At 39.0% G+C, this 25,715-nt stretch overlaps 1 protein-coding gene, 1 non-coding gene and 1 pseudogene across 2 annotated transcripts; 1 reads left to right on the top strand and 2 right to left on the bottom strand.

Moving 5' to 3' along the window:
- Positions 1–10,231: 10,231 nt before the first annotated feature.
- LOC109688757 (lysozyme C-like) lies at positions 10,232–14,742 on the bottom strand. The gene is made up of 4 exons (XM_020167290.2): positions 14,573–14,742; positions 12,757–12,921; positions 11,028–11,106; positions 10,232–10,423 (listed from the first exon to the last, which is right to left on the bottom strand). Exons 1-4 carry the CDS (start codon positions 14,703–14,705, stop codon positions 10,357–10,359), a joined length of 444 nt encoding a protein of 147 aa, XP_020022879.2. The 5' UTR covers positions 14,706–14,742; the 3' UTR covers positions 10,232–10,356.
- Positions 10,530–10,633, top strand: LOC141410671 (small nucleolar RNA U13). The gene has a single exon (XR_012435493.1). It is a non-coding gene; the product is annotated as a small nucleolar RNA U13 (small nucleolar RNA).
- A 1,775-nt stretch (positions 14,743–16,517) lies between the features above and the next one.
- LOC109702794 (oligosaccharyltransferase complex subunit OSTC-like) lies at positions 16,518–16,948 on the bottom strand (annotated as a pseudogene).
- Between the last annotated feature and the right edge of the window lie 8,767 nt (positions 16,949–25,715).

The following is a 25,715-nucleotide window of genomic DNA, read 5'->3' as shown; positions in this document are numbered from 1 at the left end:
GTGTTTCTCTCTCTCTCTCTCTCTCTCTCTCTCTCTCTCAACTTTCTCTTCCTTCGCATCTGTGCCTACCCTTTCTCAGTAAAGGAAGGTGATGTGGGTGCTGGGGTTTTGAAAGTGTATCCTTTCTCCATTTCCTCTTTCTTCCCTCTTTCCTCCTCCTCCTCCTCCTTTTTTACCTTTAAAAACAATCATCTCAGGAGGCTTAGCATGCTTTTTAAAAAAAAAGTGGGAGATTCCAAGATGGCGGCTAGAGGTAGGAAGCAGAAAGCGAGCCTCCTATAGTGAAATCTTGGAGAGACGCTGGAGACACACTTTGCAGGCATAATCACCGAGAAAAGGCATAACTTTGACTCCTCCACATCTCCAGCCGGCGCAGAGAATCTCCACTTCACGTTAAACGGAGAACCGAGGAGGCCCCCGGGGCCGCCAGTGGCCGGCGCCCATACGGCTTGGGAAGACGCGGACCAGGTGAGCTTCGCGGTACCGCGGTAGCCCCACAGACAAGCCTGGGCCAGAGCAGCATAGCCCCCTGGACAGACTGACCTCCACCCGGGAAAAAAAGAGAAACTGAGTACTAAGCAATAAGAACAGTTAAGGCACGCTGGAAAGAGGGTGGGGTGCCCTGAGCGCTGAAGATTGGGGGAAGGGAATCCTTCCCAGGACTGTAAATAAACGAGCCGGGCGGGCCGGAGAGGCTCTGGCGGGAGCGGGGCGCGCGCCCAGCAACCAGGAGCGGGGACGCTTGTGAGAGGAGGGAAGACCCACTTCCCACGTGAACTGTAAATAAACACGCAGGCCTGACAACGTGGGGCAGTGTCGCCTTTCCCAGTGCTTGGAAAGGGAAAAGCCTGTAGCAGAGGCCCCCCTCCCCCGCACAGGAGAACTCTGAGCAAACAAAGCCTGTGGGACCAGGTGAGTGCTAAGCTCACCCCAGAGATCTGCATAAATAACGCCGCCAGCTACAGGCTGAGAGCAGCAGGCAGGCGAGCCACAGTTGCAGATACCACTCTCAGAACTGCCTCCAGACGCTTTTTTTTCTTTTTCTCCCTACCTTTGATGAGAGAACAATCGAATTACACCTGCAAGCCGAAAAACTTACTGAAACTATTGCATTTGAACTGGGGACACTTGGTGGGGCTTTTTTTTTATTTTTTCTTCTGTGTGTGTGTGAGTGTAGTTTTGTTCTACTTTATGCATCCCCTTTGATGAGACAACTACAGAACAACATCTGAGGCACCAACTCCAGGACTGGAGATTAAGACGGACATCCAAATTATTAAGACTGAAATTGCATTGCATATAAACTTGGAAGTTTTTTGGTTTTTTTTTTTTTTTAATTTCCTATTTTCCATTTTATTTTAATTCATTTTTATAAATAGATATTACTTTCATATACTTATTTTTTATTTTTTTTATCTTTGATTTTCAATCCTCTCTCTGTCTCTCTATTGTCTGTTCAGCTTACTGTCGATTAGTACACTAACACTCCCTGTTTATACCTTTGAAACTCTCTTGTCTGATACCTTGTTCTGCTTTCTCCCTCTTGTCTGTATATTTGTTTTCCCCTTTTCTTTAACTTCTTGCTTTCCATCTCAGCTCACTCTTCCGTTCTCAATATTACCATTGTTATTATTACAAGCTAGAAAATACTTAATTACACACAGTACAGGGACAGTAACAACACCAAGGACAATGACAGGAAGACAGAAAAAACAAGGAAACCAGTTTCCCCACAGCAAAAAATTAGTACAGGAACCAGAGGGGAATGAAGAGAACAGAAACTCAGAGCCAGACTCCAACAAAATGAAGATAAACTATGCCAAAGGACCCAATGAAGCCTACAAGAATAATTTAAAAGAAGACATACTACAAGTACTCAATGAGAATTTTATAGAGATGATACTGGATAGGGTCAACCAAAATGTACAGGAGACACTCAAGAAATTCCAAGACAATAAAAATAGAGAATTTGAAAAAGCAAAAGAAGAAATAAAGGAAACCATAGAAGCACTGTATAAACACCAAAGTGAAAGAGAGAACACAATGAATAAATGGATAAATGAACTCAGGACAAAAATAGACAACAATAAAGAAGAAAACAGCCAGGATATGGAAAACCTCAGAAAAAAGAACGAAACAGAACTGCAAAACAAAACGGAAAGCCAATCCAGCAGAATAGAACAAACAGAAGACAGAATCTCAGAACTTGAAGATGAAATGGTAATTAAAGGAAAAACCGAAGAACTATTAATTAAACAACTCAAGACCTGTGAAAAGAAAATGCAAGAACTCACCGACTCCATCAAAAGACCAAACTTGAGAATCATGGGCATCGAAGAAGGAGAAGAGGTGCAAGCGAAGGGAATGCGTAATATATTCAACAAAATAATAATGGAAAATTTCCCAAATCTAGAGAAAGATATTCCCATACAAATGCAAGAGGCCTCCAGGACACCAAACAGACCAGATCAAAATAGAGCTACTCCACGACATATCATCATTAAAACAACAAGTTCAGAAACTAAGGAAAGAATATTGAAGGCTGCAAGAGAGAAAAAACAAGTAACATACAAAGGTAAACCCATCAAAATCACAGCAGACTTCTCAACAGAAACATTAAAAGCAAGAAGAGCGTGGGGTGAGATCTTCCGGGCACTGAATGAAAATAACTTCAACCCCAGGATACTCTACCCAGCAAAGCTATCATTCAAAATAGATGGAGCAATAAAAGTCTTCCATGATAAGCAGAAACTAAAACAATATGTGACCACAAAGCCACCATTACAAAAGATTCTGCAAGGGATCCTGCACATAGAAAGTGACACCCAACTTAACCATGAAAAGGCAGGCAGCACCAAACCACAGGATAAGAAAAAGCAAGACAGTAGAGAGTAACATCAAGTTAGGTACACACAATCAAACCTTCAAACAACTAAGATAACTAAATGGCAGGAATCACCACATACCTATCAGTACTAACACTTAATGTCAATGGACTTAATTCACCCATCAAAAGACACCGTTTGACAAAATGGATTAAAAAAGAAGATCCAACAATTTGTTGCTTACAGGAGACTCATCTCACCGACAGAAATAAGCATATGCTTAGGATGAAAGGCTGGAAGAAGATTTACCAAGCCAATGGCCCCCGAAAACAAGCAGGAGTAGCAATACTTATCTCTGACAAAGTAGACTTCAAACCTACATTGATCAAACGAGATAAAGAAGGACATTCCATACTAATAAAAGGGGAAATAGACCAAAAGGAAATAATAATCATCAATCTGTACGCACCCAATGTCAACGCACCCAATTTCATCAAACATACCCTAAAAGACCTAAAAGCATATATAAACGCCAACACAGTGGTTGTGGGAGACTTTAACACTCCATTATCATCAATAGATAGGTCATCCAAACAAAAACTCAATAAAGAAATCCAAGATCTAAAATATGCAATAGATCAAGTGGACCTAGTAGACGTCTACAGAACATTTCATCCAACCTCTACACAATATACATTCTTCTCAGCAGCCCATGGAACCTTCTCCAAAATAGATCATATCCTAGGGCACAAAGCAAGCCTCAGCAAATATAAGAAAATAGAAATAATACCGTGCATACTATCTGACCACAATGCAGTAAAAGTAGAACTCAACAACAAAAGTAAAGACAAAAAACATGCAAACAGCTGGAAACTAAATAACTCATTACTTAATGAAGAATGGATCATCGATGCAATAAAAGAGGAAATTAAAAAGTTCCTAGAAGTCAATGAAAATGAAAACACAACCTACCGGAACCTATGGGACACAGCTAAGGCAGTCTTGAGAGGAAAGTTTATAGCCATGAGTGCATATATTAAAAAGATTGAAAGATCCCAAATCAATGACCTAATGATACATCTCAAACTCCTAGAAAAACAAGAACAAGCAAATCCCAAAACAAATAGAAGGAGAGAAATAATAAAAATAAGAGCTGAAATCAACGAAATAGAAACCAAAAAAACCATACAAAGAATTAATGAAACAAAAAGTTGGTTCTTTGAAAAAATAAACAAGATCAATAGACCCCTGGCAAACCTGACTAAAATGAGGAGAGAAAAAACCCAAATTAGTAGAATCAGGAATGCAAAAGGGGAGATAACAACAAACACCATGGAAATCCAGGAAATCATCAGAGACTACTTTGAGAACCTATATTCAAATAAATTTGAAAATCTAAAAGAAATGGACAGATTTCTAGATACATATGATCATCCAAAACTGAACCAAGAGGAAATTAATCACCTGAATAGACCTATAACACAAAATGAAATTGAAGCAGCAATCAAGAGTCTCCCCAAAAAGAAAAGTCCAGGACCTGATGGATTCTCTGCTGAATTCTATCAGACCTTTAAAGAAGAACTGATACCAACCCTCCTTAAACTGTTCCATGAAATAGAAAGGGAAGGAAAACTGCCAAACACATTTTATGAAGCCACTATTACACTTATCCCAAAACCAGGCAAAGACACCTCCAAAAAGGAGAACTATAGGCCAATCTCCTTAATGAACATTGATGCAAAAATCCTCAACAAAATAATGGCAAACCGAATTCAGCAACACATCAAAAAGATTATCCACCACGACCAGGTAGGCTTCATCCCAGGGATGCAGGGGTGGTTCAACATACGAAAATCAATAAACGTAATAAACCACATTAACAGAAGCAAAGACAAAAACCACTTGATCATCTCAATAGATGCAGAAAAAGCCTTTGATAAGATCCAACATCATTTCATGATAAAAGCTCTAAGAAAACTAGGAATAGAAGGAAAGTTCCTCAACATTATAAAAGCTATATATGACAAACCTACAGCCAGCATTATACTTAACGGAGAAAAATTAAAACCGTTCCCTCTAAAATCAGGAACCAGACAAGGATGCCCACTATCTCCACTCCTATTCAACATAGTACTGGAATTCCTAGCCAGAGCAATTAGGCAAGAAGAAGGAATAAAAGGAATACAAATACGTAAAGAAACTGTCAAAATATCCCTATTTGCAGACGACATGATCCTATACCTTAAAGACCCAAAAAACTCTACTCAGAAGCTTCTAGACATCATCAATAGCTATAGCAAAGTAGCAGGATATAAAATCAACATAGAAAAATCATTAGCATTTCTATACACTAACAATGAGCAAACGGAAAAAGAATGTATGAAAACAATTCCATTTACAATAGCCTCAAAAAAAATCAAATACCTAGGTGTAAACCTAACAAAAGATGTGAAAGACCTCTACAAGGAAAACTATACACTTCTGAAGAAAGAGATTGAGGAAGACTATAGAAAGTGGAGAGATCTCCCATGCTCATGGATTGGTAGAATCAACATAGTAAAGATGTCGATACTCCCCAAAGTAATCTACATGTTTAATGCAATTCCCATCAAAATTCCAATGACATTCATTAAAGAGATTGAAAAATCTACTGTGAAATTTATATGGAAACACAAGAGGCCACGAATAGCCAAGGCAATACTCAGTCAAAAGAACAATGCAGGAGGTATCACAATACCTGACTTCAAACTATATTACAAAGCAATAACAATAAAAACAGCATGGTACTGGCACAAAAACAGACATGAAGACCAGTGGAACAGAATAGAGGATCCAGATATGAAGCCACACAACTATGAGCAACTTATCTTTGACAAAGGAGCTAAAAATATACGATGGAGAAATAGCAGCCTCTTCAACAAAAACTGCTGGGAAAACTGGTTAGCAGTCTGCAAAAAACTGAAACTAGATCCATGTATATCACCCTATACCAAGATTAACTCAAAATGGATCAAGGATCTTAATATCAGACCCCAAACTCTTAAGTTGATACAAGAAAGAGTAGGAAATACTCTGGAGTTAGTAGGTATAGGTAAAAACTTTCTCAATGAAACCCCAGCAGCACAGCAACTAAGAGATAGCATAGATAAATGGGACCTCATAAAACTAAAAAGCTTCTGTTCATCAAAAGAAATGGTCTCTAAACTGAAGAGAACACCCACAGAGTGGGAGAAAATATTTGCCAATTATACATCAGACAAAGGACTGATAACCAGAATATACAGGGAACTTAAAAAACTAAATTCTCCCAAAACTAATGAACCAATAAAGAAATGGGCATGTGAACTAAACAGAACTTTCTCAAAAGAAGAAATTCAAATGGCCAGAAAACACATGAAAAAATGCTCACCATCTCTAGCAATAAAGGAAATGCAAATTAAAACCACACTAAGATTCCACCTCACCCCTGTTAGAATAGCCATCATCAGCAACACCACCAACAATAGGTGTTGGCGAGGATGTGGGGAAAAAGGAACCCTTTTACACTGTTGGTGGGAATGTAGACTAGTACAACCACTCTGGAAAAAAATTTGGAGGCTACTTAAAAAGATGGACATCGATCTACCATTTGATCCAGCAATACCACTCTTGGGGATATACCCAAAAGACTGTTACTCCAGAGGCACCTGCACATCCATGTTTATTGCGGCGCTATTCACAATAGCCAAGTTATGGAAACAGCCAAGATGTCCCAGCACTGACGAATGGATTAAGAAAATGTGGTATTTATACACAATGGAATTTTATGCAGCCATGAAGAAGAACGAAATGTTATCATTCGCTGGTAAATGGATGGAATTGGAGAACATCATTCTGAGCGAGGTTAGCCTGGCTCAAAAGACCAAAAATCGTATGTTCTCCCTCATATGTGGACATTAGATCAAGGGCAAACACAACAAGGGGATTGGACTATGAGCACATGATAAAAGCGAGAGCACACAAGGGAGGGGTGAGGATAGGTAAGACACCTAAAAAACTAGCTAGCATTTGTTGCCCTTAACGCAGAGAAACTAAAGCAGATACCTTAAAGCAACTGAGGCCAATAGGAAAAGGGGACCAGGAACTAGAGAAAAGGTTAGATCAAAAAGAATTAACCTAGAAGGTAACACCCACACACAGGAAATCAATGTGAGTCAATGCCCTGTATAGCTATCCTTATCTCAACCAGCAAAACCCCTTGTTCCTTCCTATTATTGCTTATACTCTCTCTACAACAAAATTAGAGATAAGGGCAAAATAGTTTCTGCTGGGTATTGAGGGGGGGAGCGGGAGGGGGTGGAGTGGGTGGTAAGGGAGGGGGTGGGGGCAGGGGGGAGAAATGAACCAAGCCTTGTATGCACATATGAATAATAAAAGAAAAATGAAAAAAAAAAAAAAATAAAAGTGAACATGGGGACTAAACCCAGGACCTCTTGCATACTAGGCAAGTGCTCTACCGCTTGAAATATACCCACCTCTTTTGCTTTTGTTTTGTTTTTGACACATGGTCTCCATGCCTTTTCTTTTTTTTTTTTTTCATTTTTCTTTTATTATTCATATGTGCATACAAGGATTGGTTCATTTCTCCCCCCTGCCCCCACCCCCTCCCTTACCACCCACTCTGCCCCCTCCCCAGCAGAAACTATTTTGCCTTTATTTCTAATTTTGTTGTAGAGAGAGTATAAGCAATAATAGGAAAGAACAAGGGTTTTTGCTGGTTGAGATAAGGATAGCTATACAGGGCATTGACTCACATTGATTTCCTGTGCGTGGGTGTTACCTTCTAGGTTAATTCTTTTTGATCTAACCTTTTCTCTAGTACCTGTTCCCCTTTTCCTATTGGCCTCAGTTGCTTTAAGGTATCTGCTTTAGTTTCTCTGCGTTAAGGGCAACAAATGCTAGCTAGTTTTTTAGGTGTCTTACCTATCCTCACCCCTCCCTTGTGTGCTCTCGCTTTTATCATGTGCTCAAAGTCCAATCCCTTTGTTGTGTTTGCCCTTGATCTAATGTCCACATATGAGGGAGAACATACGATTTTTGGTCTTTTGGGCCAGGCTAACCTCACTCAGAATGATGTTCTCCAATTCCATCCATTTACCAGCGAATGATAACATTTCATTCTTCTTCTCCATGCCTTTTCCCAGGCTGGTTTTGAACTCATGATCCTCCTGCCTCTTTCTCCCAAGTAGCTGTGATTACAGGCATGCACCACCACACCTAGCTATATGCGCATTCTTAGAAACAACACTACCAGAACTCAAAAAGAATCATGCCCTGGATCTGCCTATAAGGACAGATTCTGAGTCACACAGATGTCACCACTTTGTAGACACACTTAGTTTTCATCAATGGCAGTTTCTTTCTGTTTGGCCTGTAAAGATTACTGGCTTTGACTCTAAATTACTGTTTGGGAATCCTGATCAACAATTAAGAATAGAATCCATCTTCAGACTATACTTACTTTTGATTCTTTAATAATCAATAGTGAGACAGACTTTGGGGATCCAAAGAGACAGACACCAGTTGAACAGTCATTGATCCCCTGTGCTCTTCCCAGTTCAATGCTTAGGAAATCCTAAGCATTGTTATCTTTGCAGATTTCAGTTTCTGCTGAGGAAATTACATTTTCTTTTCAAATATCTGAACAGCTATGGATTTATACTTTCTTCAGGTAGAATAAGCAAAAACTTGTTGCCAGATAGAGCCAAACTAATAGCACTGATACAGTGTGTCTGCTTCAAAGGGAAAAGGTGTTTTTTTATCCTCTTAGTCTGTTCTCCTGGGGTAGGATTTATGAGCAGTGATAATATTTAATTATAATACTATTTAATTTGAATTAGTGAGCAAGCTATTTGAAAATAAAATAACAAGTAGACATGACTTTGAGGTGGAGGTTTTTTTTTTTTGGCAGTACTGGGGTTTGAACTCAGGGCCTCACACTTGCTAGGCAGGACAGAGGGAGATTTAATCATACAATTTAGTATGGCATGAAATTTAAACCTTATAAAATGTTTATTTCTGAAACTTCCTATTTAATGTTTTCAGATCACATTGACCACAGATAACCAAAATCATGGAGTGAACTCCTGAATAGTGGGGATACCATAATTAATAAGTAAAATTTGTATGGATACTCAAATTTCAAAATGAAACAGCAGAGAAAGAGCCAGCGAGGAGGACTGACAAGGAATAGTCCATAAGAAAGGATTCAGTGAGGGGTGAGTAAAGTTTCTAGAGGCATGAAGGGGTTCATGTTGTCAAATGCTGCTGAAAGAGCAAGAGGGATTAGCAGAGAACAGATGACCACTGGGATTGCACCAAGGAGCCATGGGAGAAGTTCTGGGGGAGGAGTTTTAGCTGAGTGAGGACAGAAAAGAGAGTGGGAGGTGAGGGCATGGAGATGGTAGAGTCTAGACATCTTGTTCCAGAAATCTTGCTGTGAAGGGGACAGAAGATGGAGTTTTGGTGGCCCACAAGAGTGTTGTTCTTAATATGGGAGGCTCCTGGGGCGTTTGGACCATGATGGAGGACATGCAGGAAAGTGGGTAAACTCAGCCTCGCTTGGAGAAGCGAGAGGGCTAGGATCGTGACTGTATGTACAGACACAGCCTATGATGGGGCAAAGATCCTTCACCCCAGAAATGAGTGAGAGGAGATATGGAAGATCAGCCAGGGAAGATGCAACTGCTGTTTTGGTGACCTGGAGGAGACAACTACTCCTCTGGATAATTACTAATGGAAACTCCTCTGTCTCAGATTTTGTTGAAATTCATGAATCTATGTTAACAAAATTAAGGAAAATCAAGAGTTCATTACTGTTCCTTAATGCCTTCATGATCTAGGAGATTCATGAAACCATTCTTTCAATGGTTAAAGCTAAATTATAAACAAATTCTGAATTTATTTTTTAAAATTCCATGAATGCAACAAATACTTAAACCAAAGGTCAGACAGTTTATGTAAAGAAAATACTTAATTCAGGCAGGCTCTGTTTTTAGGCTTTTGACATTCTGTTCCTTTCAAACTTCATCTTGCCCAATATAGTGGCTATTTTACTGTTTTGGACATAAATATCTACATAAATATCTGCAATAAATAGCTACACATTTGGTATTTTACTAAGATCAATTTGTGTTAAAAGAAACTTTTGTTATATTTTCAACTAATATTAGGGAGTACTCATGTGATTCATGATTAAGTCTGGGTTTTTCCTTATAAAGAATGGTATTTGAGATGTATTTGACAATCAAGGTTTCAGGTACACTTTCACAGCATTAGATCATGAGCAACCTGAAAAATGTAGACTTAATATCATCTGATAATGAAAGCATCAGTGAACATCAGGCTCTGAGAAGGAAGGACGCATCTTCTTTCTACTTATATAATATTGCTTTATTGAAGGGGACACAATGGCAGTGTGACCTTTCACTTAACTGCAACTCCCATAATGGGAAAAAGGTGCAGCATGAGCTGAAGAAGGGAAATTCTGCAGTTACACTCCACATCCGCGAACGTACTGAGAGAGATCTTTGTTTAGACAATGCTTTTTCCACGCCACCCTAGAGAGAAGTGAAACACACAGAGAAGAGGGTTAAAAATTCTTCACTGAAGTACTTTCTCACAACCGTTGAGCAAACAGAATATTTTAGCAATGATAAATTACAGGTCTTTTTATTTAAATCACAATGTGGTGACTGGGTATTCACGCCATTGTGTGACACGTGCCTCCCTCACCCTCGTTAGGATGCCAGCGGGTTACCCTTCTGATGTGAAAAACCATACAGGCTTAGCCAGTCCCCAGTGTTGCTGTTTACTAAATGAAGAGATGTACTTTGCTTCTCCCCAAAGCCCTCAGGACAGCACAGAAGGCTGAACATAATACTGACTTAGAGATATTGCACATTTACTTAGTCTGCAAACAATTTGAAGATAGGCAAGCAGTACAGTGTGGAGCATCTTCAAAACTGTGGAGATACCCTCAAGTAAGCAAAGGAGTAAAAGAGTAAGATTCTGATCAGCTAAAGTAGATTGTTTCTGCAAGCATGGAGTAGTACATTGTTTTGTAGAAGCCCTGCAGTTTTCAGTTCTCACAGTGGTGCTTTGGTCTGTGAAAGCCTGCTCCCCCACATAGATCAACAGTAGGGTCAACAGGGTGAAACCTACCATGCTTTAATGCCTTGTGGATCTCTGATGACCCTCTTTGCACACTCTACAGCTTTAGCGATGTCATCTTTCAACAAATCTGAAAGAGGGGGTGAGGAATGCAAACGATTGTCATACGATTTTCATGTTCAGTTTAGATTTACCCAGTTTTACTGAGTTAGGCTCGGAAAGAAGACTGAGAAATTATTTCCCAACAGTGCATATGGTGGTGTTTGATGGGGGGGAAATTACACATCATTCAACCCTATTTGGCATGATATAAATCAGTCTTTTTCTCTTTTACTGAAGACATCAGAACTTTGGAATTAGTAACTAATATGATGGGAGGTCTTCTTTGTACCCAACACTGAACAAAATTGCCTAGTAATTCTTCCTTTGATAACGTATCCGAAGGAAACTTAAGAAAAGCACCCAAACACGTATGCAAAAAGCTCTTCATAGCCATCCATAGAAAAGAAAAATGGAAACAAACTGAGCACTTAACAGTAAGACTTGGGTCAGTCAATCATAGAATATTCATATGGAATTCTGGTCATCCTTCAAAATCATAATACACATTTGTATTTGGTGATATGGAAAAAATTTCTTATAAACACACATTGTTTACAATTTTATATGGGTACATAAACACATGATATACCTTTACATTTATATAAAAGATTGATGCACATTTTGAAGAATGTTTACCAATTTTTTAGGGGTATACTGTGGTTTGAACTCAGGAATTGCCCTTGCTGGGCAAGCATGCTACTACTTGAGCCACAACCTCAGCCCCCAAGTTTACCAATTGTTACAAATCTTGGGAAGTATGACTAGGGTGCTATTTTTCTTACTTGTATTTTCTGATTTTATTCAATGATCAAGGATAATTATGTAGTAAAAATATTTTTTAAATAAATAAACTATACTGAAAAGAAATACACTAAATGTAATCAATTTGTTGGGATTTTTTTTTTGTTGGTGGTAGTGATATGGGAATTGAACTCAGGGACTTGTGCTTGTAAGGAAAGCCCTCTACCATTTGAGTCATGCCCCTAGTCTCTCTGTTAGGAATTTTTAGATTTAAAAATTTAACATTACCAAGTTGGCAGAATTTATGCACTAAAGACTATACATGTTATCTCCACTTAAAATGAGTTTTGGAGTATAACTCTCCCATGCCTTAGGCAGGTAATAAATTCCATGAGTTCCTTATCTTAAAAAGAAAATATTTTTATTCTAAATACATAAATCTAAAAGCTAATGTTAGGTGTGGCAAAGTTTATCTAGGAAATCTATTTTTTGGAGATGTAAACTAAATCAATTAGAAAGAAAATATCTTAATGTTTCTAATTCAGTTTAAAATCTCTCAGCAAGAAAAAAAGTTGTATGTATATTGGTTTAAGTGTGCAGCTCAAATAGTAGAATGCCTGCGTAGCAAGTGGGAGACCCTGAGTTTAAACCCCAGAACAACTGAAAAAAATTGTATAAATACACATAGAAGAAGCAACTATTACAAAGTGTCAATAATTGCTAAAAGTGTACAAGTATATGGTTGTTTATTATAGTGGGATCAAATTTTCTCTATATTTAGGATATTTCATTATCAAAGGTAAAACAAGAAAGACCACAAAACTAACTTGAGATGATTCTCTAGATTTCTGATGAATTTTTCATAAACTCCAAATCTCTACTCTTATAAGAATAATCGGACAGGTCCTCTGCCATCACTCCTACTATCACGTCTTACCTTTGCAGGACACACCACAGGCATTTTTTGCTCCTGGGGTTTTGCCATCATCACACCAGTAGCGGCTATTGATCTGAAATATCCCATAATCAGTGCTTTTGTCTCCAGGATTGTAGTTCGTAGCTCCTGTGTTATAATTGCTCTCCCATTTGGCAATACACATCCCTGAAAATAAATTATTTTTAGTAATAAACACCAACACTAAATCATTTATACTGTATTCCAAAATCAGTTCTGTTTTACTAGTGACTTACTTTATAAGTATAAAGATGTATTTAACTTGTAAAATATCTTAATACTTTAGTTGTTTTGACACAGGGTTGCTATGTTTCCTATATTGGAGTCAGTATCCTGGACTCAACTGATCCCTCCACCTCTGCCTCTTCAGTAGCTGAGACCACCCATGTGGACACTGTCCACCTCAAACCTGTGAAAGGGTCCCTAAAAGAATCCATTTGTAGAGCAAATCAATTTGTCATACTAATGAAACAATATGAGGTACTTTACAAAATATTAAAATAGCTGCTTCTTCCATTGAATTTTCCTTCCCCTGCTCTCATCCCTCAGGCAACATTCAGCCCAGAATGGAAAATCAAGTTGTTGACAGGACCTTATAACTTCACAACACTTACATAGGCTGATGAAAAAAATGCTTTTCATAGGGAAAATAAAAATGATTTTTTTGGGGAAAGAGAAATTTTCTTTTCATACCTAAAGGTGAATTTGGAAAAAATTATAGGCCAGGAAAGTCTATACTGGGATCACTCATACATCCATTCATCTCTACACTCATTCCTGCAAAAATAGTTACAGATTTCAATCTAAAAAGTACAATGATTACAATAATAAGTAGGAATAAGCTATAAAGTAGCCTTTTCTCATATGACTTTTTTTTTTTTTTTGAGAAGGGCATCACTGTGCTGTGTAATTGGCCTTGAACTCATGGACTCTAGTGATCCTTTAGCCTCAACCTTCACAGTAGCTGAACTACAGTTATGTGCCATTGCACTGTGAATTGTGTAGAAGAAAATGAAAAATAGTGAAGCTAGAGTGATGAAATAATAAAACATTCATGCTGAGTTTCAGAGATCCTTATATACAGAGAGACTGGAAGAATGTATGTTCCTGCTACTAATTTTTAAGAATTCAACATGATTTTTCAAAATTTTGCTTTTAAAAACCCCATGGCATAGCAGCAGAATTTAAGAAAGAAAAATGATGTCTGACCCTACACTTTCAGAATCCAAGTTGCAAGTGGGTCCTGCAATGTGTCATTTACTTACCCTACATGGGCCTTTGAATCTGAGACAAACGGCCAGCCTAGAGGCTCTAGAACTATACATCAGGGCATGTTTGACCCACAATTTCATGGAATGATGGCTCCTCCCAGCCCATCATTCCTTTACAAGGTATCTCTGATCCTATAGGACCAAACGATGTGTTTATTTATGTCTATTTATCATCATCACCATTATCATCTTTATTATTATTTACAGTGGGAGGGATTGAGCCAAGAGCTTTCACATGCAAGGCAAGTGCTCTCCACTGAGATGCATCCCCAGCCCTTGGTTTTTGGAGATGAGTCTTGGTATGTCTCCCATGCCCTGACTGGTTTCCAACTTTCAATCTTCCTGCTGCCACCTCCTGAGTGCAAAAGCAGATGTCTACCACCATGTCTGTCCAAACTGATGTTTGTATATAATCAAACCCAGAAAGATACGCATTTATACCCATGAAGTTCCTTCTGCCCATTCATTCCCTCCTAGTCTCTGCTCCATACCTGGCTATCTGCAGTTAGAAAGCAGAGTATACTTACACTGTGACAGTTTAATGCCTTTGTAGCCATCCATTCCCTTGCTTTTTAGAGTTCTGGCCAACTCACACTGGTCATACTTCTTGCCTTGGACACTGACAGAGAGAAGGAGAAGCCCCAGAAGGAGAGCCTTCATGTTGACTGGGAAGACCAACCACTAAACTGCCTAGCGTAAGCTGGTCCCAGTATTTAAGCTTCTTTTAACTTCCTTCTTCCTCCAGCCTTTGGGAACTCCACCTTTTGTGCTGTATGCAAAGCAGGAAGTATTTACTGACCCATCCCCATTCTTTTATGCATAAGGAGAGAGATTCTGATGTCCTAAAAGAGTAATGTCCAAGAAAATGATTGAAAAACTGTACAGGAAACATTGAAAAACTTAGCTCTGTAGCATTGTTTCCAAAACATGAAATTTCTTCTGTTTTAAAGTAACTTTTAGTAAGTATAATGAAAAATTAACAACACTTTTGTATTGCTTAAATCAACTGTGACTTTTGAGCAACAGTCATTTTTCTTAAATTGTTTTATGTACAGTCACTAATCTGTATTGGTCTTTTTTACATAAAATTATTGTATAAATTTTTTCCCTCAAGATGGACTTAGCACATGTATGTGCCCTTTAAAAGATATATAGCATGACACCACGTGTCTCAGCCAGTTTCCTACTCTAGATTTTTCTGTTGGTTTTATTGTAAATACTGTTTTATTATAAATCAGTGTTTCACTATTATAAATAAGGCTGGTGTGAACAAAGTTCCTAAATCCTTTCCCACAATGCCTTGCTTCAAGTTTCCCTGTTGGAACATAAAGGTCATTATAAACTTACTGGGGTTTGGATTTAGCTCAGTGAAGCCCTGGGTTAAACCCAACTCTATAAACAACAGTACGAAAAAACAACCCATCCACAAAGCCCACAGTCAAACCTACCCCCAAATACATATGTCCAACTAAGTACTATCTTAAAAATAATCATCTAAGTGGCTGTGAACATTAAAAAAAACATGACCAGAACTCAAAAGAACTGTGCCCTGGATTTGACTATGAGGACAGATTCTGAGCCTCGTAAATGTCATCACTTGGTGGTCACCCTTGCTTTTCACCATTGGTAGTTCCAGCTTTGGCTCTAACTTACTGTTGTACCCAGTTCAAAAACTGAGAATAATTCCACTTTTTCAGACTAGGCCTAGTTTGGATTCTTTAATAATCAATAATGAGACAGATTTTCAGAACCAAACAAGACAGAACCAGTTAAAACATTTAGCCTTTTGTCCACTGGATGTTCTTCCTAATTTAATGCTTAAAGAACACCCGGTGATCTATGCTTGTTTGGGCCTTTTGATGATGAAATTAATGTTTCTTTTCAAATATTGGAATAGTTATGGACTTATACTTTCTTTGGGTGTAGTAAGCAAATACTTGCTTGCTACCCAGTGCCAAACTGACAACAATGGTTCAGTGTGATTCCTCAAAGGCAGGAAGTCGTTTGATCCCTTAGTTATTTATCCTGGGACAGGAGTTATGGGCAGTGACATGAGTATTCACAATACTCAGTGAAACTGATGGGCTGTCCTGAGTCCTGATCCTGCTTCATGGTTTCACATTGGTTTTTGAAAATCAGATATGTCATCTCAAAAACTTGTTAAAGTGCTTGTAAAAAATAATTACTTTACTCAATATTATAGTTTCAGAACTGGGCATATTTTCGTTAAGAAATGAAAATGCCACTTAATATCAGTGGTACATCAGAATAGGAGAGCAGGAAAAAAGTACTGTGATAAACCAGATACCAGGACATTCTTGTCCAAGCTTTAATATCCTTCCTGGGTTTTCACTCAGTGCTCCTTTTACTGTGCTCTTCATTCCTTTCCACATGTCATAGAGTATTGGTAAGCCTTTAAGACTTCTTAGTAAGACAAATCCCGTATGCACTGATTTCTTCTGAAAAGGCACTCTATGCCATTAGAGAGCCCGACAGCTTCATTCTCATGAATTCTCTAGCTGTGGAAAAACACAATGGGATACACACAAATCCAATGACTAGAAGAAATCAATTGAGTTTTGGAGTATTGGTTGCATCAATAGGTCCAGGATTTCGAAACCTAAACCTCCCGTTGTAAGAAGGAAATTGGACAAGAGTCCTTTCACGATATCTTGTCCATTTACTCTGTAGGTCAAAAAAGCTACTGGCCTCTGAGTCTCATGTTCATTAGTCATAGAGCCAATACTTGCAGGTTCAACAATAACATCTAAATCATTCCTCCTGTGATGAGGAAGAAAGTGTACTAGAACATACACTGTTAAGGCCAAAGGCACGTGCACCCAGGGTGGCTTTGTCAGCTTCAATTGGGACATTATGACCTGGACATGGTACAAAGTCTCCATATTGGTGGTCACAGGAAGGGAAGTTTAAAAACATATAGCCTACCCAGGCATTGTGGTCCATGCCTATAGCTCCAGCTACTTGGGAACTGAAGTTGGAGGGTCACTTGACCCCATGGGTTTAAGACTAGCTTACATAAAATATTAAAACCCAAACTTGAAAAAAAGAAAAAGACCAAGTTAAAGACAACAAGTGCAATGGAAAGTAGAAGAGTTTACAACAGATGAGAAACATCAATAAAGTTTTGTAATTCAGAGTGGATGAGTGGGAATTTAGGACAATTGGGAAAGCTGACACACGAGTGACTAGACAATGGGAAGTCCACGAAAAGTGAGCTGGTTCTGGCCCTACAACTTGGAAAACACTAGGTAACCCTGCCTACAGCACTGGCTGACACTGCTATGAGCAACAAGACTGTCTGGATGTCTTGATGGGAGTGTCTAAACTCCCAGATCTTCTCCCCTAGGCAAGGATACTAGGTTGCTGCCTCTTAAGCCCAGAACAATAATGGGAAGATCATTCTTAGCAGAGGATGAGCCAGAGACTCTGGACTTGAGAGTCAAGGCACAGCTAAGGGCTGGGGCTGTAGCTGAGCGGTAGTGTGATCAGATAGCATCCTTGAGACCTTGGGTTAAAGTCACAGCTAAATACAGGGTTATAATGCCATAATACAAAAAGGCAGATGAATAAAAGTTTGAATTCTGAGCCATTAGCCACCCCCCTCACTTTCAACCTGCTCCTTTTGAATCCTTGATTTCTTCCTGCCAAAATTACCTTCTATTCATGACCCAGGAGGATTCATACCTATGGTAAATGTCCACAAGAGAAAAGATGTATTAATGCCAATATTTGGAACCAACAGTGAAGAGTCCAGAGTAGTTCACTTGCCTCTGGTGTGATCCACCCAGGCTAATATGTTTTCCATTCAGCGCTTCAGTGCTTAACTCTTATATACATAGATATTCACAAAATATAAAGAGATAGTCACAAAAGCCACTGATGTGAAAGACAAATCAAAATAACATTTAGAGGAGGGGAATTCAGAGAAGACAGAGGCAACAGAAAAGAAAACATAACTTACAATGAGCATCTCTAAATATCATATGCATGGAATAAGCAAGGATGCTGTAATATAGAAAACATTCAGAGAATAAAAAATGCTCTATGGCCGCATAGACAACACATTTAAGAGAAGATTTAAGAGATGCCCTGCATCCTACTCCTATATGTGGCCTGGGCAGTGGCAAGAGTCCCCTTGGAGGGCATGTGCTTGCTGGGGAAATGGAGCACTCATTACCCTACCTTGGGAGTTGACAAGCTCAGAAAAAGAGACTCCTGCCTGTGAAAGACCACCTCAGCCTGGGCAATGACCACTGTATCAATATCTCAGGTGTGAACAAGAGACTGGAGCTGTAAGGACTGCTCAGGTTTCTGACTGTGTAGTTTCTTGAGACTCTTGGAAGCTCCAGGACAGGCATTCATTGCTTCAGCACTCAGGGGGAAGTGGACCTTAGTGACACATTTTGCTTCATTAGGAAAATAAAGCATAGTGATGTTTTTGCAACTATTTGTGGTAAAGCGAATTTATACCCGCTAAACAATTGGAACTAGACATGTTAGTTCTGATTAAAGGAGATTATCAATTGGAAAATGAGATGGTTCTAGGGATTAAACTATGCTCCTGGAATTGGCTCTTTGTTTATATGGTTATGATTCCCATAAGTCTAGAGGCAACCGGAGGTGTTTTGGTGTCCAACGTTCAGACTATGGGACGCTTTGTCTTCATATTCTTGTTTCCCTATGATTTATATCACCACTGTTTTTATGTTGTTATTCCTACCATCCTGTGTTCTCTGTTAGTACTACATAACTAAAATCTACTTGGGGCAGTAAATGAGGGACATGAAAAATAGAGTGAGAAAAAAATTGCCTCAGAGACAAATCAAAATTGTATGTGATAAGAAAAGAAAGCCTTGCCATGCATTTTGTCCTAGAGTGACAACAGTCAGTTGCCAGTGGAGCTGAGTTGCTTCCTTGTGGCTGGTGAGGACCTTGAGACTGAGGTTGGGGCAGCTGCCCTGCATTCATTGCTCCTGGGTGCTGCCCTGGTGGGTTTGGCTGAGGGCTGCAGGGAGCTCAGCCCACAGGTGAAATCATCCATTTCTCTGCTAGTAGAGCTGCCCTCCATTGAGCTGTGCAACAGTCTGTGATCCAGGACAGCATCTGGAGCAGCTGCTCCCTGCCTGGGTCAGAGTGGCTTCCTGTGGGAACATCCCTGCCTCAGCAGTGTGCTTGACCCCAATCCACACGTGGCATGTTGTTGACCCCTGAGGTGCATGGGTGCTGGCAAGTGGCACATAGTTTGGGTTTGTCAAATATGTTTTCTTCAAGGGTTAACGATCATTTTCTATTTTTTGTTTTATTTATTTATTCATTTTTATTCGTCCATTCATTCAAAGACAGGGCCTCCTTATGTTGCAGAGGCTCGTTGTGAACTCCTAATTATATGCCCTCTGCTTCCTGCTTGCTGGGATTGCAGGTCTAAGCCACCTACCCAACTATTATCTGCCCCCTTTTTTTTTTTAAACTACTGATCAATATTGTTGCAATTTAAGCTCCTTTTCATTGAAAATCATATCAAACTAGGCCCAGACTTTCCTTCCAGGGTCTTCTGACACCATTCAGACTCTAGAACTCATCTAAGGTTATCTTGAGCTGTGTGGTCTGAAATGAATATATCATTCAACAGATGCCACAGCTACTTAAAGGAATTATTTCTATCATAGTACCAATACTCTAGTGTGTTATAGTCTCTGGCAAGAAACATGTTGCTTGATCACCTACCCTAAGGAATTGCTAAATAGGAATCTGCGGTGCAATTTACCTGCAGCCTCATGGAAGAATTCACTGCTCCTGGTGCGTGTTGTATAGTCCCTCTTCCCTGTGATTTCACTGCTGCTCTGTCCTCAATCCCTGTGCTCTGCCCCATGCACTCTGTCTATGGAAACCTCCCACTTGTATAAAGCTCCCCATGGTGTCATCACAATGAAATACTCTGTCCTATCTACTCTAATAGAATATTCAAGACACCTCCACTGCATTCACTTTCTTGTTCTAGGCTAGAAGGTCCTTTTATTTGTCTGTCTCTTATGGCACTTAGCCCTGATCTTGGTACATGGTAAACCTATAGTGATAACCAGCTTTTAGAGTGGCTATCATGGCTGAATTGAAGATACCAGGAGATTTCAGGTCTGTATAAGATTCCTACATACATTTATAATCATGGATCTTTCTTTCATCATCAAAGCACCAATCCTGTAACAGGAAATTCTCAGTGTTTCATCAACCCTGACATTGTTGATACCAAGCAAAAGTGAGTCCCCACTAAACCCCTCTGTGCTGGATGCAGGGAATTCTATGACAATACGGCAAGTGTGGAGGGAATGGGTAGTGAGGGAGGAGAGGAAGGCCCATTTAAATCATTAAAAAATTGTAAGCCAGACAGGATCTCTAGGCTGTGGAGGACAGACTGTAGTGGAGGAAGCAAAGTATGCACAGGTTGAGATAGAGGGAGTGAGTCACACCTAGAGGAATAACTATAACATTTCTAAAGGTAAGAACATTTCTTTAGAAAGTATATTTAAGATTAAGACACTTTTAAATTTAAACTTTGAAGTTTAAATTTTTTTGAAAGTTGTCTTGGGTTTTAAGCTCTAAATGTCCTTTTAACACTCTTCCTGGATTAATTGTTTTTGCCTGATCTAACTCCCATTGTCTTACTTAGAAATTTCCTTTTGATTTTACCTACTTTTAAAAAGTCACTGTAGACTGAACTCGGGGAGAGCTACTACAAACCTGAAAAATAATGCAGGTGGCAGATGATATAGGTGTATGTAGAGATCTGAGAGGATCAGAGGGCTTCTTGGGAGCTGAATAATCAAGACTTGGTGGTGATCCAGACTGTCTGGAAATCTCACGGCAAAAAAAAAAATACTTTGTTTTTCAAATGGTAATCTAGTCTTAGTCACTTAATAAATATTATGCCTTACAAAAGTATTATATTATGTGCATTTTATAGGTGAATAGTATGTACCCTATAGAGGTAAAGTAACTTTCTTAAAGAAAAATGGTTAGTTATGGCAGATCTGGGTTTTGAATTGAGGACAGTTCCTTTGTGGGTTTTTTCCTTCTTTCTTTCTTTTTTTTTGGGGGAGTGGTGCTGGGGATCAAACCCAGGGCCTCATACATGCTAAGCAAGTGTACTACCAGTAACTTACATCCCCAGTTCAATTCAATGTGTTTTAAACGTGGAATAATCTGCTGTTTGAAAGTTATATATTGGTGAGAAGAAGTGAATGCAGTAGTCCTCCCTCATCCATTGAGGATACATTCTAAGAACCCCAGGACATGTCTGAAACTGCAGATAGTACTGAACTCTGTGTAGACGCTATTTTTTTCCTTTATTACTATGATAAAGTTTAATTTATACGTTAGACATATTAAGAGATTAATAACTAATAATAAAACAGAATGATTAGTATACTAAATAAAGAATATCTATTTTTTGGGAGGGGGAGGTTTGCAGTTTGAGCTCAGGGTCTCATGACTCAGGCAGGCACACTACACCTTGAGCCCCTCTGACAGCAATAAGGGATACTTAAATATAAACGCTTGGATACTTCCAAGGTCAATCTGGTAACTGAGTTGGCCACTTGGTGACTAATGAGTGGGTAGTAGATACAGTGTAAATACACTGTGCAAAGCTAATTCATGTCCAGGGCAGGACAGAGCATGCCAGGGGTGTGTTAATCACAGTATTAGTACAGCATTAAATTTAAGTTTTCTGATTTGTCTATTTCTGGAATTTTACCATTGAATATTTTCACACCATGGTTGACCATGATGGACTCTAGTTCCTTTTGACATCTTGGAGAGTGAAATATTGGATAAGAGGGATACTGTAAATGAATAAGGACAATTGAGGCTATATTAAATGGTTACAAAGTTCAGGAAAATTGAGGCATGGGAAGCAGCAGAAAGGAATTCAGAGATAAACACTGTGTTAATAAAGGGCTTTGTTAAAAGCACATAGACATTGTTTCCATAACTTAATGCCTTATACTCTCCCATCAAAAAGCTACAACATTTACTGAAATGAAAACAAAGGGAAAAAGAGCAGCTTTCTCTCCCTGACCTTGCCCATTTGCCCCCCAAAATAAACAGTGCACCCTGAGAACTGAGTAAGACTATCTTAAATACATTTATTATGGGGGAGAAAACAACTCCTCTGGGCAAAAAAATGTGTCTACAAAGAAAAATACTTATCACAAGAATGGACACCTGTCCTGAAGGGAGCATCTGGCAGGTCCTATTCTTTGTTTAAAGGGATGTTAAACATTTATGTCATATTGATCAATATTTAATGAGTGGGCCAACCTTGAAATCTTTGAGCTCAATTGATAAGACAATGTAACATCAAAAACAACTAATTATACCAGCTATCAGAACAAAGAGAGTACTTTTCCTAAGGTGAATTCAAGCCATGCCCAATCCTCTTTTTCACCAAAAATACTCCTGATGTTAAGATGCTTATTGTATCTGTTATCAGATGTGCCCATACCCATGTCTTGGTTGCCTACTATCTTCTGTCTTTCATTTGCTTTGTTTTACGAATAAACTTTCTTGGTTTCTACCCTGATGCATCCTAAATTCTTTTTTGTCAAGAACTGGGTACCCAAGGGCCTGGCAGAGGCTTTTCCCTTGCAGACATCTCCTCCATGAAGCATTGCAGGTTCTGGTTACGGTTATACAGTTGAGTCCTGGGACACACACATTTAGAAATGAAATAGCAGAGAAAGTTAGCAAGTATGACTGACAACCAGCAGTCCACAAGGTAGAGTATAAGTCAAAAGACTGTACTATACCTCTTAAAGGATTCCAACAGCTTTCATGTAACTGTAAACTGGATTTTCTTCACATATGCTGACATCCTAAAACATAGAAAAAGTAAGTTCTATCTTCCACCTGTAAAAACTAGAATGGAAATAACACTCAACATATCCCTTCAGATTTTGTAAAATCCAATTAAAAAAAAAAAACCCATGGATTAGCTGGGCACAGTGGTACACACTTGTAATTTCAGCTAATCAGGAAGCTGAGACAAGGGGATCCCTATAGCAAGGTCAGCTTGGGCCAGTTGACAAGATTCTATGTCTAAATAAAGCTTTAAAAAGGACTGGGGAGGTATGTCAGTTGTTCTGGGTTTATTCTTCAGTACCAAAAGCATAACTAAAACATATGAAATGACAAAAAAATAAAACCCCAAACAATGTCATGAATTATTCCTAGGGAGTGGTATTTCTTTTCTTTTTTTAAACAAAGGAGGCCTATGCCAAATTCTTTCATAATTCATAATATATAGGAAGACACCTATACCCCTACTCACTTGTTTTTGCCAATCCCGGGTGTTGTTCCGCAGGGAAGACAGGTTGAGACAGTGTCTCATTATGCAGCCCAGTGTGCCTCTTCCTCCTGGTATATAGTCACCTTTAAAGAACAAAATTCTGCCTTGGCCTCTTGAGTGCTGGAATTATAGCTGTGCACACCACACCTTGCTTCAAATCCTGATTTTATATACCTCAATAAATAATACTCTCAATCAGTTTTGACTTTCTCACAAGGACAATAGTAAGATTTCTGGTATTTTTATAGAAATAATCATATAAACCAAAGGATATCTGTCCTCAAGTTTTTAAAAAAGACTTTTTGTTTTGGCAGCACTAGGGTTGGAACTCTGAACCTTGGGCTAGCTAGGCAGGCATTCTACCACTTGAGCCACACTTCCAGCCCTAAAAGATTTTTGAGACAGGGTCTTGCTATGTATCCCAGGCTAGACTTCAATTCAGAGATCCTCCTGCCTCTGCCTCCTGACAGTCACCTTAAAAGAACAAAATTATAGACTAGATGCAGTGACTCAAGACTGTAATCCTAGCTACTCAGGAAGTGGAGACTAAGGGGAATCTCAGTTTGAGGCCAGTCCAGGCAAAAAAGTTCATAAGATCATGTCTCAGTCAATGGTGTGTTTGGTGTTATATGCCTATCATTCCAGCTACTTGGGGGAAACACAAATAGAGTATTGTGTTCCAGGCCAGCCCAATCATAAGGTGAGACCCCATCTCAAAAATAATCAACACAATTCATGGAATGGCCCAAATGGCAGAGTGCCTCCCAAGCAAGCTTGAGGCAGTGAGTTCAATCTCCAGTACTGCCAAAACCAAAACAAAACAGTAACCAACACAAAAATGGCTGGCAGAGTGGCTAAAGTGGTAGAGCACCTGCATAGTAAGTGTGAGGCCCTGAGTCTAATTCACAGTATCGCCTTCCAAAAAAGAACAAAGTTATATTACATGAAGGTAAGGACAACAAACAAAAGCAAACTTAAAAAGATATAAAACCATTCCTTCTTTTCTAAATTTTACTGAGAAGCACAGAGCCACACTTCTGACATTAATGTATTTTTTTTCATAAGCTGGGCAGGGTGTGCACACCTGTAATCCTGGCACTTGAGGTGCTGAGGCAGGAGGATAGTGAGTTCAAGACCAGCCTGGGCCACACAGACCCAGCCTCAAAAAAACTATAAAATGTGCACATGCAAACACACACACACACACACACACACACACACAATTTATATAATTCATTATAGGAAAATTAAAAATGCAAAGCAGAGTAAGTTACACCGAATAGTAACATTTATTATCTTCTTATTTTTAGAAATTTCAAAATGTGCTTATATGTACACACACACACACACACACACACACACACACACACACACACACACATATATTTTTGGCAGTATCCCAGTTTGAACTCAGGGTCTTGTGCTGGCTAATGTCTTCTACTGAAGCCATGCACTTTTTGCACTAGTCATTTTTTAGGTAGCTTCTCACATTTTTATCCAGGCTGGCCTGGGCTGCCATCCTCCAAATAATCCATCCCACATTGCTGGGATGATATAAATGTGCCACCATACCCAACTTTGTTGTTAAGGTGGAGTCGTGATTATTTTTTGCCCTGGCTGGCTTTGAACTGTGATCTTTCCAATATCTGAATAGCTGGGATTATAAGTGTGAGTCAACAGCTCTACCTATATTTTTAAAAAGTGGGATTATATTTTAATATCTTGGTTTTTGTCTACTGTTAAGATTGTAAGGAATTTTTTCTGAGGCAGATTTTCATAAGCTTCTATGAAGATTCTTTGGTGACAGTTCACTCATTCTACAAATACTTGAGTGACTACCAATATTGTTGTGTCAGATGCTAATTAACAATTGTATGTAAAATAGGGTCTTAGCCTTGGGCACTGGGCATCATCTAGATAAGGTGTGCAATTAGAGGTTTTTAGTATATTCATAGAGCTGTACAACCAGCACCCTACTCAGGGTTTCAGAACACTTTATCGAACAAGAAGAAACCCCATACCTATTAGCACTCACTTCCAACTGCCCTCCTACCCACAACCACTGGCAACCACTAATCTATTTTTCTGTGTCTATCGATTTGTCTGTTCTGGACGTTCCTTCTAAATGGTATCATACAAAATGTGGCATTTTCTGTCTGTCTTCTTTCACTCAGCATAACGCCCACAACCCTCACCCACTTTAATTCCTTTCATTGCTTAATAATATCCCAGTGCATGGATGTACATTTCATTTATCCATTCATCACAGAGACATTTGGGCTGTAACTATTTTTTGGTAATTATGA

This window comes from Castor canadensis, chromosome 8, assembly GCF_047511655.1.
Source record: "Castor canadensis chromosome 8, mCasCan1.hap1v2, whole genome shotgun sequence".
NCBI classification, from domain to species: domain Eukaryota; kingdom Metazoa; phylum Chordata; class Mammalia; order Rodentia; family Castoridae; genus Castor; species Castor canadensis.
This window is presented reverse-complemented; position numbering and strand designations above follow the sequence as displayed.